The sequence below is a fragment of the Orbicella franksi genome, chromosome 2 (assembly GCF_964199315.1).
Source record: "Orbicella franksi chromosome 2, jaOrbFran1.1, whole genome shotgun sequence".
Lineage (NCBI taxonomy): Eukaryota > Metazoa > Cnidaria > Anthozoa > Scleractinia > Merulinidae > Orbicella > Orbicella franksi.
Genome location: NC_138146.1, coordinates 17835574 through 17851879, shown reverse-complemented (window position 1 = coordinate 17851879; position 16306 = coordinate 17835574). Strand labels below are relative to the sequence as shown.

At 38.8% G+C, this 16306-nt stretch overlaps 2 protein-coding genes across 3 annotated transcripts in view; one reads left to right on the top strand and one right to left on the bottom strand.

The window, feature by feature from the left end:
- Nucleotides 1–143: 143 nt before the first annotated feature.
- LOC145478376 (NHL repeat-containing protein 2-like) lies at nucleotides 144–10502 on the bottom strand. 2 transcript variants are annotated; one of them, XM_081456383.1, is made up of 10 exons: nucleotides 9799–10502; nucleotides 8602–8915; nucleotides 7587–7719; nucleotides 6823–6937; nucleotides 6092–6323; nucleotides 5594–5716; nucleotides 4810–5013; nucleotides 3931–4171; nucleotides 3587–3714; nucleotides 144–3190 (listed from the first exon to the last, which is right to left on the bottom strand). In XM_081456383.1, the coding sequence occupies exons 1-10, from the start codon at nucleotides 10379–10381 to the stop codon at nucleotides 3056–3058; spliced, it is 2208 nt and encodes a 735-aa protein (XP_081312509.1). In that variant the 5' UTR covers nucleotides 10382–10502; the 3' UTR covers nucleotides 144–3055. The 2 variants fall into 2 exon arrangements, with proteins under 2 accessions (XP_081312509.1, XP_081312510.1); XM_081456384.1 differs by having other exon boundaries at nucleotides 6823–6934; nucleotides 9799–10501.
- A 4028-nt stretch (nucleotides 10503–14530) lies between these two features.
- Nucleotides 14531–16306, top strand: part of LOC145478369 (myoferlin-like) — a 67171-nt gene continuing 65395 nt past the window's right edge. The window contains exon 1 of the mRNA XM_081456375.1: nucleotides 14531–15605. Coding sequence (XP_081312501.1) covers nucleotides 15512–15605 — 94 coding nt within the window. The 5' untranslated portion in view covers nucleotides 14531–15511. The remainder of the gene's footprint in view (nucleotides 15606–16306) is intronic.

Genomic DNA, 16306 nt, shown 5'->3' with positions numbered 1-16306 from the left:
AAATACCAAATATAAAATCTAACATTTAAACGCATTTCTTTTAATTGCCTGCTTGCGGAAGCAGTAACTAAGATAAACCTGAACCTTCCGACGGGGATCTTAAGGAAGCATGCCAGTAAAATTAATTCGATATCTTAGCAACGTTTCGAACTGTTTTATTTTGAGCACAAAAATTGTCTTACATAATAGTTATCGATATCAGAATGACATTTCCTTTCATAAATTTCATAAATTAATATATGTGTATGGTTGGATATTACAGGAAGTCGATGTATTAGTTCACACCAAAGTTTTAAGAGATTTCCGAAAAGTTAGACGTGGGTCCAAAAATGTTCTGCGCATAATATTGACTTCCCGGGTGTCATCATTTGATTTCCCTAATGAGAGCTTTAGCGCCAGATTATCTTGCAGTGTAACCGTTTGTCAAACGTAAATAAACCTCCTCTTCGTCTTCTTCTTCTTCTTGAACATGGTTTTACAAGATCTGTTGTGTGAACGGTTTGTAAAACTGGTTTGCATTTGGTGTGAACAGGTTGAAAGACTGGTTTACAACTGTAATTCGAGTTCAGCAAGCATGGGTTTAAACTATTTACCACTGGATAAGCATTTTCCTGTTAGTTGATTGACTTAAGTGGTGTCACATCACTGCAACAATTAATTAAATTCTTATTTACTTTAATTTGCTACTTAAATAGATACAGTAGCCGACAATTTCTTATTATTACCTCGCAAGCAGCCTGCCATATTCTCCATATAATTTCAATGCAAAGTATTGAGTTTCAAAAAATATACCTCTATTTTATTACTTTCGCACAGAAACTTAAGCAGCTCAAACCCACTTTGCAATAGGAAAAATATATTACCTATTTATTTAAAAATTGAATCTACACCAATACAGTAACATGGCAACTGCCAGAGGTGAAATCTGATAGAGCAGTTAGAATAGAATTTGGTCACTGGAGCAAATCCGATTTGACTGTTTATTGTTTATCTTTTTTTGGTCAACTATCAAATTCTCTCAACACAAAATCAAAAAAATTAAAGCATGCTAGGTATGAGAATATATGTAATGATCTCTTAAAAGACAATGCACAAATAATGTTAAGTGCTAGTCTGTTTTGTAGTTGTAGTTCAGTCAACAATTTCATACTGAGTAGATTTTACGCCAAATACCTTAAGATACTTTTCAAGACACCAATTTTGGGTCTAGCGGATAATGTTCATGATGCCGAAGACTATTGCAAGACGTAATTAATAACCCATGTACTTAACGCGATATACGTCTTTCATGTGGTGCTACCATTTGTAACCACGAACTTGACTTTACCACAACCCAACTGGCGGTCTACAATGGTCAGCACACAATAACACTGGCTTATTAATGAGGTTTCACTGCATCTTTTGGTTAAAACAAAGCTCTCAAATTATTTAACTGGCAAACCAACATAAAGATATTACTAAGTTAATTTTTGAGGGGAAAGCGCAATATTTATTATTTTTTAGCGATTATTCTGAAACACCTCGTCAGAATTTACATAACAAAGTCCACCCACTTTTTCAATGTGAAATCAAATCTTGTGCAGTACACTACTATGGAATGTTTACCAAACCTACACTTTCACTTTTAGGTTTCCAATGAAGTAATGTATCAGTCAATTTCAGCAGTGCCCATCATTCCCCCCCTCTCCCCCGGGCAACCGCGGGGCATTTGCTCACGTTGTCAGTCCCGGGGGTGGGGCATCCGCAATTTTATCGCGGCCCGGGGGCTGGGCATTTGCGTACCCAGGGGCGACCCCCGGGCATTCGACACACGTGTTTTGGAAAGTGCCATGGATGAGTTCATCGGGAAAGACGAGGTGTTTGTCGAACAATGGCTTGTCCGTCAGGGACTAGAGAAACTTGAAGATATGTTTTTAAAGGTATGTTTTCTCAATTTTAGATATTTCTTCATTACCTGTGAGCATGTAAATATAAGCGACAAGGTGAACTATATTTTGTTTATCACAAAACAATCACTGACGTGAACACGACTATTTCGCATCTCGCATTCAAAACTAGCCTAGCATTTTTTAAATTCATGAAAGTGGAGTAAAAATTCCCCCCCTCTCCCCCGGGCAACCGCGGGGCATTTGCTCACGTTGTCAGTCCCGGGGGTGGGGCATCCGCAATTTTATCGCGGCCCGGGGGCTGGGCATTTGCGTACCCAGGGGCGACCCCCGGGCATTCGACACACGTGTTTTGGAAAGTGCCATGGATGAGTTCATCGGGAAAGACGAGGTGTTTGTCGAACAATGGCTTGTCCGTCAGGGACTAGAGAAACTTGAAGATATGTTTTTAAAGGTATGTTTTCTCAATTTTAGATATTTCTTCATTACCTGTGAGCATGTAAATATAAGCGACAAGGTGAACTATATTTTGTTTATCACAAAACAATCACTGACGTGAACACGACTATTTCGCATCTCGCATTCAAAACTAGCCTAGCATTTTTTAAATTCATGAAAGTGGAGTAAAAATTCCCCCCCTCTCCCCCGGGCAACCGCGGGGCATTTGCTCACGTTGTCAGTCCCGGGGGTGGGGCATCCGCAATTTTATCGCGGCCCGGGGGCTGGGCATTTGCGTACCCAGGGGCGACCCCCGGGCATTCGACACACGTGTTTTGGAAAGTGCCATGGATGAGTTCATCGGGAAAGACGAGGCGTTTGTCGAACAATGGCTTGTCCGTCAAAAAGATGGGCACTGCTGAAATTGACTGATGCATAGATATGTCTTTCGGGCATTAATATTTTAAGGTCATGATAATAACCCTTCATGACATCCCAGTACGTAAAGTGACTGTATTTCGTCGAAAGAAACTATCCTCTATGAAGAAAGATCTGATCTATATGTACTAGGTCACCTACGACGTCCTTTAGCTGTCAGCACTCTTACAGATGAATTAAACTAACTCAGACATCATTCAAAACTTACAAATAAGAGTAAGACAATTAAAGCTGTTTTTGCTCCTTTTTTCTTTAGATGCTTTACTATCAGGCCCTAATAAATGTAATTCATTTTATAGTTTGCAGTTGTGGTTTATCTGAAGTGAACTCTCTCCCTCTCCGTCTGTTTTGAGCAACGGAACTTCGTAGACAAGTTCCTCCATTCTGCATGTCCCGCTCGGCTCACAGAAATAAATCACTGCCTCAATCTAAGTAAGAAGAAGAAACAATTAAATTCAAACATTGCAACATTATGGTAAGCTTCGACTGTCCTATTTCACTTCTTTTCACTTTCACTTTATCCGGGATCCCCAGGGGTAATGGGCCGGGACCTATTCCACTGCTTACCAAGAACTACAACAGTTCGTGGTCTTTCACCAGACCGACTACATGATAATCTATAAGTCTTAAAAGGATATTTTAACTGCAACGCCTCAGCGAAGATGATCAAGCCATAAAATACGTTTTGGTGCAATCAACGGTTCAGTAACGGGGGTTTATCGACTGAATGTAACTGGAGTGGTCCATAAGGACCGTACGAACTGTTACGCATCTTTCTCTGTATTAGACAGCCTTGACTAGTCCTGCGTAATGCTGATACTAACCAGCGCGACGGTTTGTGGTTGCCAGTTGTCATCTGGCAGTCGGATCTTGCAGACAGCACAAAGGGATTCTTCAGTTAGAACACCAGATGAGGGCTCCACTTCAAAACGCTCCTGGAAAACGTCTTTGTCTGAAATTAAACCCACAACATTGAGAAAATATTCTGAAAAACGTGAAAGCAAATTTGTTTGCAGCTGCACTGTTGTCGGGTTGCTATTCCTGTTTAGATGGGATGCTAGTCTATTTAAGTTAAACCCACCATTTTTTGCTAGGTTTCCCAACATAGGCAAGTAATCCAGGATTGTCCGCGATTAGTTTGCCCCGAAGAACTAGTTTCCTTTCTTACCTTCGTGTCGCTCAAACACCACGACCTGCCAATCACTGGTCACACCGTTTGTCAAGTAACATCCCGCGGGGAGACTTATGCTAAGTCTTACGTCCAGGCACGACCCACGGGCCACGTGAACTGGTTCTTTACACGTAGCTGGCGTTCTTTTCGAAGTTAATCGTTTTGCCACAGTGCGCTTTTCATTTGATTGGTCGTCCGATCGATCCTTCGAAATTTGAGTGTGTTCCACGATATTTAGCTATGAAAGAAAACGATCTCTTTAATATATATTATGTCAGGGACTGGTACGACATTAAAACTTCTTATTTAGTGCATCGATGCAGAACGACCCAAATCTGATATTGAACAATACCTTTACACTAATAACGACAGTGGCTAATGTTTTTCGAGTTTCAAGAAGTTTTCAAGAATTTTTTCCGAAGATGGCATCTGTTACCTGACTGCATAGCTACACGTAATAATACTCCGTTAGAGCGCCAATTAAAATAGTCCGAAATTGCTTTTATTTTTTTTCTTTCCTACCCCTGTAAGTGCTTGACAAAACTCGCGCCACCGAAAACCAAAACTAAAGGACACTCCACTCAGTTACGCTAGTTTCTCGCGCATGGTGATTCTGATGGAGTGTTTGTTGTGTTTACTGTTTCCGTCTCAGTGATTTTGGTTTGACGACACCCTACTGGACACCGCCCTAACATCAGTTTAAAAACATGTTACATGTTAAGTTTTATAACTTAGAAGACCAGCCACAAAAACTACAAGCCTGAATTCTGCATATACACAAAATGAACTTTTCTCTGTACCTTAAAAGCGAGGACTATTAAGTCAATGAAACTCAAAGAGCGAATCATCCGCACACACAGTTCACGGACTTCATACCTGTGATACAGTTTTCGTTTTTAAGTCAATTACTCGAATGGCGTGGTTGTTAGTGTCTGCCACGTATAAGAACTGTCCGTCCGGGCTGACACACAGTCCACCCGGTTCATCAAATTGTACGCTGTCTCCTCCAGATGATAATCCGGGTTTACCAGTGCCCAGAAATGTTTCACAGGTCTTCTTTGAAGGGTCGATGACTTTAATCTGCCGAAATAATCAGTTTCGAAAAGTTCAGATCGTATTCATGCTTGTACATGTACTCTGAGGTTTAGGGTAATGTACAAATTTAGGCGTATGTGGGATGATTAATACGCCGCACTTTCAAAACGAGTATACATGTACAGTAGGTGCACAAGCTATGATGAAAGAGCTTAGTAGAAATCACTTCCATACGAAAGATTGAACACTAGGACTTGTTCTGAAATAGAAGGAAAAAGACAACAGGGAAATGGCCTAATGAATGCAGAAAGTACTCATTACAAGTACTACTCAAAACTCAGCCCAAAGTTCGCTACCGAAAACAGCAAAATGTTGGCTGCCACTCAGGAACAAAGCCAATCGTACACTGCTTTACACGCGTTTACCCACTCTAGGAATGGCATTCGTCAATTTTTTTAGTTTGTTCAAGTTCTAATTGTTTCATTGCGACATTGTGTTTGAGATTGTTCAGAGTGAACAACCACTTTTGAAAGGTTCTGTAAGAGTCCCAAGAAATGTGCCAAGCCTGTTCACAAAGTAACATGATAAAAAAAAAAAAAAAAATGTAGCCGTCAAATACATGTACCTTGTGGTTATACGAATCTGCCATGTATAACATCTGCGAATGTGGATTCCAGGCCACTCCTAAAGGATGCTGCAGCTTAACATCAACACCTTTACCATCTTGATCACCAAACGCAAACAGATTCTAAAAACGACAGGAAAGGAAAGAAATGTTTCTTAAATTTTGATTTAAACCAATAGTATGGCAATTTTTGTACATAACTTTTCTACAGTCAGCCCTAATGTTAGGCTAGTAAAGCCTGGTGTAAGGGGCACACATAGTTTTCATGACAACTCCGAAAGACTATTGATCTTTGATTCGGTGCTTAACATGAGCAACAACTCAAACACGTACGTACATGTATACCGTAAAGTTCTGAAACTAGCGGACATTGCTCCCTATATGTATATCAGAATAAGTAATTTTTTTTCTATTGCCACTTTCAGATGTCGCTATTCTTGAAGTTTTTATGAGGTATCTTTCAAACCTTTATGGTACAAGTATTTGCTTCACACTTACTGTTGGGTCTCTGTCTGCTCCTACCAAAGCCTTTGTACCACCACTGCCCACATCAACCATCCGCACACTGCTGCTCTCACTGTCTGCCACAAACAGGCACCTGAAAGGTTTTTCCAGTGCAAGACTGATGCCCGATGGTTGTGCAAAGGAAGCCTTGTGTGGGTAACTGTTATTGCGATTTTCTTCTGCACCACTGCCAGCAAAACGGAGACATGTCCCTTGCACCTTCGAACTGGGAACAATTTAAGAGTTTGATTACTTTAATATACAGGCTCCCTCAATATATTGACAAACATGTAATGTACATATAGAGGTGTAAAAACATAAACAAACCAACAAACAAAACAAAAATAAAAAAGAAACGAGAAAAAGGTTTTGGAAACAAGGTCACTGCCCCTTAAGTGCCCTCTTAAGAGTAAAAGTATTATACATGTACATGTAACACTTCATTTGCTAACATGTATTTCCTAGGACATTTTTCACCATTTCTTACATTCTCTTATATTAGATTTTTTTTTTTTTTTTTTTTTGACTTTCTTATATGAAATCAAGTTATTCAATCTACGGCCTTTTTTTCCGCACAACAATAATAAATGAGATGGTAGATTGGAATTTTTGATACACGTATATCAAAGAGCTTGCTTAGCATGTCTTCAAGTTATTAAATAAATATATCATTAAAACTTATCAATAATTGACAACATGTGTCTACATGTACATGTATTACTGACCCTCCTTTGAGCCACGTGCTATCCTTTAAATATAATGCCCAGATTTGATGCGTGCCAGCCATGGCAATGTACAGAACATCTCTAACACCATCATCCTCTGCAGTTTGACGTCCTGCTTTGTTGAGCATGCAACAAGAACAACACCAAACAAACAATTAAAATAAAACAATTACTGGAATTACTGGAAATAAATGTAATGCTACAGTACAATAACAAATCAAAGAAGAGAAAGAAAAACTGACAAACAGATCAAAATTACAAAAAAAACAAAACAAAACAAAAACAAAAACAAAAACAAAAACAGGAGAAAAGTGAAAGATGAAGAATAACATTAATCATCAATCCTCAACATGCAAGTCTGCACATAAGATTGCACATATATACAATGTACATGTAGGCATTCCAGATTTCCATTATAGTGTACATGTACCGGTATGTACTTCTCTTCCATTCACTCAACCTTTTATCTACCATTTTTAGTCATAAAATATTTAGTGGGCAATACATCTAGTTGTGAAGAGACTGGGTGTTAGCACCTTGCAGTTTAATATAGGACAAACATTTTTGGTTTTTGCTTTTTGTGAAGTTCCAGTTGAGCTCACCCTCTCCCCTACCCCACTCCCAACTTTTTCGAGGAGTATTTCCCTCTGAAGGGTAGGTTGCGGGCTGACTACTTCTTTCATACCATAAATAATTATTACACTGTATGTAGACAACAAACTACCATTGAAAGTGGTTTTACAGTTAGAAAGTTGAATACAAACCAGGTGGAGGACCCACAGTAACATCCCATGGTGAACTGATGCTTTGTGATGTTCCATTGCTTCCTCCTTCCTTGTCACTTCCTTGCTTACCATTGCCAGCAACTGTAGTGACTGTCCCTTTCTCCAGATTAATCTTAAGTCAGGAAACAAAAAAATATATATTTATATTTATCAATTGTCTATACAACTGTACATGTAAAAACAATACAAAATACATACATGTACAGCACTGGTCAAATTTAAGCTGATACTGTTGTATCATTTTTGGTGCCTTACTTGACACGTAACAAACTGTACGTACAGTGTAAGTCATACAGTGTACATGACTGTATATTAATATTTCAAGATGGTTGCATAAACAAATAAATGTTTTATTTTTTTATTTTATTTTTTTTTACCTTTTTCTTTTTTTTTTTTTCTATAAATTTTTTTTACGATCAAAAAGTAGCTTCTTTCAGTGGCAGGCGTGGTTTTACTACTGGTGGGAAATGCAGCCAGTGCCACTGAAGTACTGGGTATGATACTATGACAGTACCTCTCCCTAAAGATTCACAAACAGTCTCATAGAATGTTGTGGCAGCCTGACAAATAGCTGAAAGACCCCCCCTCCCCCCCCCCCTATAGACTTAAAGAAGTCATTTAGCAGGAGCTGCTGAAATAGTCCCAGTAGCTTGGTGCTTCACTAGTATAGCAGACACTTGAGATGAAGGCCAGAGCTTTCACTCAGTAACTCAGGACTTTCAATAACTAAAGAGTTGATATAGAGGATTCCTCAAATGAAGCAGCTGTCATAGTGATAGAACAGTTTGTGACGTCCATAATTCATCTTCCTTTAAAGGGCGAAGCTCTGAAAACTGCTATATTGTTATTTATCTAATATGGCAATTCATAACAGAAAAGATGCCAGAATTCTGGCAGGTGCCACGCCATATTGAAAGCAATCTAATAACTCAGCAACTCTGTGAATGTAACATGCTGATAGGAAGTAAAATAGGGAATGCACACTATTACTTGCCTGTCTGATAGCATGATTCTCAGTATCAGCAACAAAAATAATTTCCTTGTCAAAGGTTACTCCTTGAGGTGAATGAAACCTTGCTTCTTGAAATGAGCCATCCACAAATCCAGCTTCATGTTTTTCCCCTCCACCAATAGAATTCAAAATGATTCCATCTTTGTTTATTACAAGGATTCTATGGTGCCCTGTGTCAGCCACTACCAATCTTTCCCCTCCCTTGTCTGTAGATATTTTTCCAGGAAATGACAGACTTGTCAGGGGTAGGGAGTCTTTGACCAGAGAGACACCAATTGAATGGCCTTTCACTTTTCCTGCAAGAGTCACAGAACTGATTCATGGAAATAATGTTGGAGATCACGGTAAAGAAGTGAATTCTACAAGTATACAGTGTACATGTAATTTAAACAGAATGATGTATTCTACAGTTTTTCAAGCTTGTTGTGAGACAAGTGTCTCATCTCTCGATACAAGTCAGTCATCTTCTGATATGACAATGTCTTACAAGGCGAGGTTCTGAGTCATCTTGTGGGAAGGTGGTATTACTTAAATTTGAGTCATGCATGTATTGTACATGAACAGTAGAAGTCACTCCTTTTTTAACTCATTCAGAATAGGACATACATGTGCATGTGCATATATATATATGTACATGTACATGTAACACCAGTACCTCAGACACTCTGCCTATGTACAATATGCCATTTGAAAGCCACTAATCAGCTTATTTAAGAATTGACGTCAGCAGCTATTTAGGTGGTAGACATTTTGAGAGAAATTGCTTTAAAATGGGAAAACGAACAACTTCAAAAATGTATCAATCTTCTACTATATCAGGTATACCCCTAAACTATAGCTTATTCAGCAGCTCTAAGTGCATAGCTTGATATGAAACAAGTCTTGCATTCAATTTGCATCCCAAAAAAGGAACTAAAAACTTGTAGGGGTGGTCAACCATGTCTTTGATAGGAGGAGGTCAAAATTTTATAACTTCACTGAGCAGATCTTCACAAGACAATTTTTGGAGCAAAAATTCATAGAAATCTATCAAATATTCACAAAGTTATGACGTTGTGTGCCAATTTGCACTCTTAGGGAGTAAAGGGTTAAGAAGACGAACTCAGCAGGGAACTGATAAGGGAAACGGCCAAGTTCTCATATAGTTATTAACTATATATATCAAATTCACATTCCTACCTTTCTGCTTGTAAAATTTCAACGCTGATCCCACAAACTGCAACAGTGTTTCCCTGTGTCCTTCCCCCACCAAACTAAGAAGGATTCTTCCCTCAGGACTCACAATAACTAAAGTTGGCCAACACTGAACCGACAAGGTGTGCCATAACTTTGCCTCGGAATCATTTACAACGGCATGCCTGATATCATACCGTAATATAGCGCTTAGAATGTTCGTAGAAGATTTTTCGTTCTCGAATTTCGCGGAGTGAACCCCGAGTATCACAAGACCATCTTTCTCAGAGTAAAGCTGTTCCAACGCTTCCAGATCGGGTAAAATATGCATACAGTTAATGCAGCAGTACGTAAAGAAATCCAAAACGCACAATTTCCCTTGAAGTTGGTCTTTGAATGATAGAGGGTTAGTGCAGTTCAACCACTCCAGATTCGAATCAAACTCTGGAATATTTGTGGAATCGTTTGTTTCCATCCATTGGATGTGGCTGGCAACAGCCTCGTCTTGTTTTTCATTTGTGGATGAGGACTTCAAGGCGGCAATTAGATCCTCTCCGCGTTTGATAAACCAACCTTCTGCGAGCACCATAGCGCTTAAGTTACACAAGTAAGTCGCCTATATCGGTAGCAAATCAACTAGATATTTTTGACTGCAAAAATAGCTTCATCATGGTGATTTTCTTCCAGGCGTTTCTGTTAGTGGTCAGCGGTACTAAATCATACGGAATACCTTTTGTGTATTTTGCACAAAACGTCGCCGGTGTAGGAAATGTTTTACTGTAGACTTTCAGAAAATCTTTCGTGCTCACGTTGCTTTTCACAAAACCATAGAAAAGTATATACCACGTAAAGCTAATATAATAAAATAGATATTCAGACGCAAGCCTTCAAACGCAAAACTGACAATATTTGCTGAACTGAACTGGTATAGTAGGCTGCCTTTCTTGTTTCCACGCACGCCAGTTCAATTCAGTTCAATTCATTTCCACCTGTTACCATCCTCCCCGGGCATAGCCCCGGGGAATTGAATTTTTTTTTTCTTATTCGGCGGCCTATTTCCCGTCCCCGGGCACGAAGAAGGCGACAATTTCCCGTCCCTGGGACTCCTATCCACCTGTACGTGCACAAATCAAAGGCTCCTTGGTGCCACCTCTTGGCATGTCTTAATTATTCGATTAAGTAGTGTCGTTTGACCGTTTTCCAACTGAAAAGTGTCGTAGTTGGAATGTGTTTTTTTAAAAAGTGTATCATTCCCCCTGTAATTAATCTGTCATTAATCTTTCAGCATTATGTCATTTCAGGAGCCATAATCGGGGATGGAGACCGTAAGCGCGCGCCATTTCTAGTATTGGGGTTGTCCCTTTGATATGGGACAATAATTCTATTTTTAGAACAAATTGCGCCATCGCCTGCGGCACACGCGCGTACATGCTGCGAGGATTTTTGTGGATGTCGCGCGGGGGAAATGGCGTCCGAAATTCTCGAAATCTTTCATGTTTTTGGCCCACAACTCAACGCGCTTACGTCTGTTGGAATTTTGCTTAAGTATTTTCGTCGAAAGCTGCTCCAGTTTGAGTAAAGTAAGACAGTATCGAATTTAGGTATGTTCCGCTTTAATCTTATATATATCGCTGACCAAGTTGTGTTCCGACGGATGCTTCTTTTACATCAGAGCTGTACATTACTCCACTTTGAATTTCACATATGTTGAAGATTAACAGCTTTTCCATTACACAGCAAAAAACTAGCTGGATATATTTAGATATAGCAGAGCTTCAGCCTTCAGGACTTCATAGTTTCCTAGCTCCTCTCGCCACACGCTTGCGAGGAATTTGCCAGTCTATCGCGACCGAAAAGTAAAATAATTACTAGTTTGAGTTTCGCCTGAATTGTAAGCAACGCTTGATGTTTCATCAAGGCCCAATAACTTTACGTCCGCAGATACTGCTCAGTTTTATTCGTGTAAAAATCCAGTAAATTCTCTGTTGTCGATGAATAAGAGCGCCCGCCGATGCGTGTTTTGTACAGTCAGTAAACACGACAAATTGTACTTCAGCCGCACTTTCGTGTGAAAGACTATATCGAACTCAAACAGCTCTATAGTTTTTAAATATGTTTAAGATTGATAAATGTTTGAGAACATATTAAAAGCTAAGCTGAAAATATGTGAATAAAGCAGAAATAATCAGCAAAGTTACGATGACACTTTCTTTAATCAACTTCGAATAACGATTTCGATTTTGTTGATCGAGTTATCAAAACTCCTTGTCTATTTTCATTTTCGCAGTGTAAAACTTCACTATGCTTATGTTGAAGAAACACACATGATGTTAGTAGCCTTTTGGCGTTCGTGAAATTTGTTGCAGCATCTCGGCACAAAAGATAACGAAAGAAATCTTTGTCAAGATTTGTTGACAATTGAAAACACCGACTCGGACTTGAAAGTGCACGAACTGCACTATGCAAATGAGCTAATTGTACGCGTCAGACTTTCCTTTCAAAAACTTTTGCAAACTCACCAAACAAGCAGAAACAATAAGAAACCATCAAAACAGGTTTTGGTTATGATTAACCATTATCTGAGAAACTCACAAATTAACTCGATACCAGCGATACGCCAACACTTGTAACAAATATTTTTAGCGACAATAAAGTTTTGACCAGCGACCTCGCAAGACAGCGGGCGCGTCGCCAAATGTTTTCAAATTTTGTGTTTGTATTTGTTTACACTGTCATCAGAGGTCGAGCAGTCCGAACTAGTTAAGACAAGAAACTCGATGCCGAAGAGTTTCTATTTCTATCTCATGGAGAAACTATTTCTTCATGAGAAATCGTGTGTACGGATATCTTTGTATTGACGTAATGAATTGAATAAAGAAATCACACTCGTGTACCCATACTTTTAGGTCTGATTAAGGAGTTCGAACGCCGCCACCTTAATTTTCTGTGAAGAACGAAATCTGGGAATAAAGGACAGTCACGTGATTAAACTGAAGGTGAACAACTGGAAGGAATGAATTACTCTTCTTAGTTGCTAGCCTTCACTCATTGCAGTCACTTTCATTTTTCTTTCTTTTTTCCATTTTTATGTTTTTCTTTTGTTTCTATTTTCCGAGCTGATACCAGTTTATTTTTGTTTGATTTAATTTTTTAAAATTTTATTTTACATATTTTTCGCGTAATTATGATGATTATTCGATGTTCCAGGATGTTCCGGAATGTTCCATGTTCCTGGTTTTATCGACGGCCGAATAGACACGGTTTCCGTCTATTTATGAGTGCGTTGTTGTTAAATAGGAAAACATGGTCAGCAAGTGCACTGTTACTCTATCAGTTAACAATTGTTAAGGAATTTTCAGTTCCTGAAGGAACGTGTGCAACGTTTCTCTTCTCTTGTAAATTTTAACCTGAAAAATAATATTCGAACCAATGATCTATGCGACACCGGTGCGGTGCAGTTGCCAGAGCACTGCATCGATATCGCAGAGGTCATGGGTTCGAATCCCGTTGATCAGGCCTGAATTTTTTTTCAGGCTTAATTTTCACGACTGCTAAGTTGTGTGCATAACTGCGATGATCAATCATGTCTTCATATCCTGTGTATTCTGTTCTTTCACTGCTGGTCTCCGTGTTTTTCAGCTGGCATTCGTCTAATGGATCACCTGTTTGGCATTTGTGTGGCTTTTGATATTTAGATTTTTTTATGGCATTTGTCATTTGGCGTATAGTATATTTGGCATTTGTTTGACAATTGCGTACGAGCGAATTCAGCTATGTTTTAAATAAAATATTCGTATAGACTGGATATGTGACCCTCAGATATAGGACATTTGACTTATTTACATTTCACTGCCTTGGCGACAAGATGACAGGACAAAATTCAATCATTATTTTTCACAGGAGTCACTTGATTATACAAAATAAAACTACCAATATATAACCTATTTATTTCTCTTCTTCTTTTTAAAGATAACTTTTGGAAATACAGAAACGTATATCCTAGTAATTCTCAGCTAGTTAGCTATGAGTATATACGTTAACGTTTAAACAACTGATGTACCAACAAACCTTTATTGTCCAAGAATTAATCCGGCGCAGTTTCTACAGTCACTTATACTCTGATAAGAAACTTCTCTCACACAATTAACGTCAGCAAAATACTCTTCAAAATACACTAAAAGTACACCGGATCAGACGAGTGCGACCTGCTTGTTTGAAGACGGAATTTAACGTTTCCACTTTTGATCGGAGGGGGGGGGGGGGGGGGCGGGGGTTGGGAAGCGCACTGTCGATTTATGTTGACCTAAAAGAGAGCTGTGGGATCCGAAAATTAATCGATGATTTTTATTTAAAATCAAACATACTTTTTCAAAGAACCATAGAAATTTAGAACCTTCGTAGCAGTCGGATATTGACAGAGATTATTGCATGGCCAAGGTGTTGCACTGAGTGCAACCGTACTTCACTAAGGTCTTGTTCTCGGACTCCGAATTAAGCCGACGAAATTAGCAATTTAATATTACTTAAGATAAAGCTGTGTTCACCAAGTTTGTTCTTTCAAGACAAGTGCTATGAGCAGAAATTTCTATCTAGCGCGATAAGCATACATCAAAATTACCTGAAGTACATTTGACCGCTCTCATTCTTGTAAGGCTGGAATTTGAGATAAAGCTGTGTTTATCCAAGGTTTGGTTGTGAAGCTTACTAAGCAAAAAAAAGAAAACTCTCTGGCGCAATATCTTTTAGATATTAATCGTAATGATTTTTCGATCGTTCTTCTTGTAAGGCTGCTCGATTCATTAAAAAAAAATATTTACAGTTCGGAAAGAAACAAAGAAACAAAGAAAAGACGAAACAAAAAGAACAAAACTAGTATTATATTTATGGCGTCTCGTTTACTCCGGTACAAGAAAGAATTGAATTGTACAGCTTCAAACTTGTCACTGGTAAAAGAAAACAGGAAAAAATCATCGCGTTCCGGTATTAAACTGTAGAAGAAACACAGTGCAAGGGAGAGATCTACTAGGCTTATGTTTTCTGAATACTTGTACTGTGTTGTGACGATTGTGATATGAATATTACTTTTCTACATTATTCCGAGCGCCGTTCGACGCTGCCATCTCCCTCGCTACAAGACGTATTGTAAAGAATGTATTACCATTCTTTTTAACCAATTACGCACCATGTTTCTGTCTTTTGAGGGTTTTGTTTACAAACATGACTTGTCGTAGGCTTGGCGACCTGTTTTTATGAAAATGCTGAATGTTTTATTGTGTATCTTCCTAAGAATGAGCTAACTGCAGTACGCTCTTTCACCGTCAAAGAACAAGAAGACTTTTACACATTTATCAATTCACTCGCTGTGATCCGATCACACCTTCTCTATAATGTGATCGGATGTCAGTAAGTAAAGTGATTAAATGTAAAAAAACCCTTCCTGTTCTTTGACGACGAAATAACATATTGTAGCTACCTCATTCTTATGAAGGTCAACAATAAAACTCGTGATTTTGACTTACTATGCCTAAAGCGACAGATGATTGACGGTATCCAATGATCAGGCAGACGAACATAATGTTGCGTGGAATAAAGGTGTGGCCAAGGGACTACAACTGCCCGCTTTCTACGTTCGCGAGTTCCCATGGCTTCAACGATGGACGACCTTTTTTTTTTTGGTGCGAAAAGTTCTTAGCGTAGGCATTAAGCTTGCTGAACCAAAATGTTAAAGGTGAATGTTAAAAGTGCGAGCAATCTTCCCGATGTCGATAAATTCAGCGGAAAAAGCGATCCTTACGTGATAGTTAGCTTTCAAGGTAAGACACGACTTTAAATTGTAATGGCGTTTTGAATGTTTCTAGTTTTGTTTATGTTGCTGAGCGCTAGGTTAGTGTTACTACTGTGTTCAACGTTTTTATGAAAATCCATCGCATCATTCTGTACTTAAATTTGCCTTTCTGGTATTAAAACTATTGATGCAACTTTTTACAGAGATGTAGAGCACGGTTAGGAGAAAACGTTTCCCCATGATACGGCCGTAGAATTCTCCAGAAGTTACGAACAACCCTTGAGGGGTAGTTTTGTGGTAGGCTTCGCATAAAATATTAGCTGCTTTATCTTGGGGTTGCTTCATGATCCTCTGCTTGGATATAACCGATACATAATAAAATAAAATGAAATAAAATAAAAAAGAATAAAAAATACATGGCACATTAAAATGAAAACGGGCCGCGCTTGCGGTATGGATTTCAGTGTGGGCTAGAAATATCAATATTTTGTCCAGTGCTTTTATTGAAACTGCATCATTTTACACTTGAACGAGGAACTTTACTGGCGTGAAAACAGACGCAAAATGCGCCAATGTCTGATTAGTGTCCATGTAAAAAAGGTCAAAACCGCACAAACCGGACGGGGAGAATATTGTGTAAATTTGTGTCGGCCATACTGGCTGAAACACCTAACAGTCATGCTAGAGGCAAAAAAATAATAATAACCACAGGAATTATCTCCCTTATTT

What these genes read in the sequence shown, in the direction of transcription:
- LOC145478376 (XM_081456383.1), bottom strand. Translation starts at nt 10,381, where the DNA reads ATGGTGCTCGCAGAAGGTTGGTTTATCAAACGCGGAGAGGATCTAATT. An exon ending in GAAATTTTACAAGCAGAAAG is followed by an intron (nt 8,916 to 9,798) that starts GTAGGAATGTGA and finishes TGACTCTTGCAG; the next exon opens with GAAAAGTGAAAGGCCATTCA. An exon ending in AACCACAAACCGTCGCGCTG is followed by an intron (nt 3,191 to 3,586) that starts GTTAGTATCAGC and finishes CTTCTTACTTAG; the next exon opens with ATTGAGGCAGTGATTTATTT.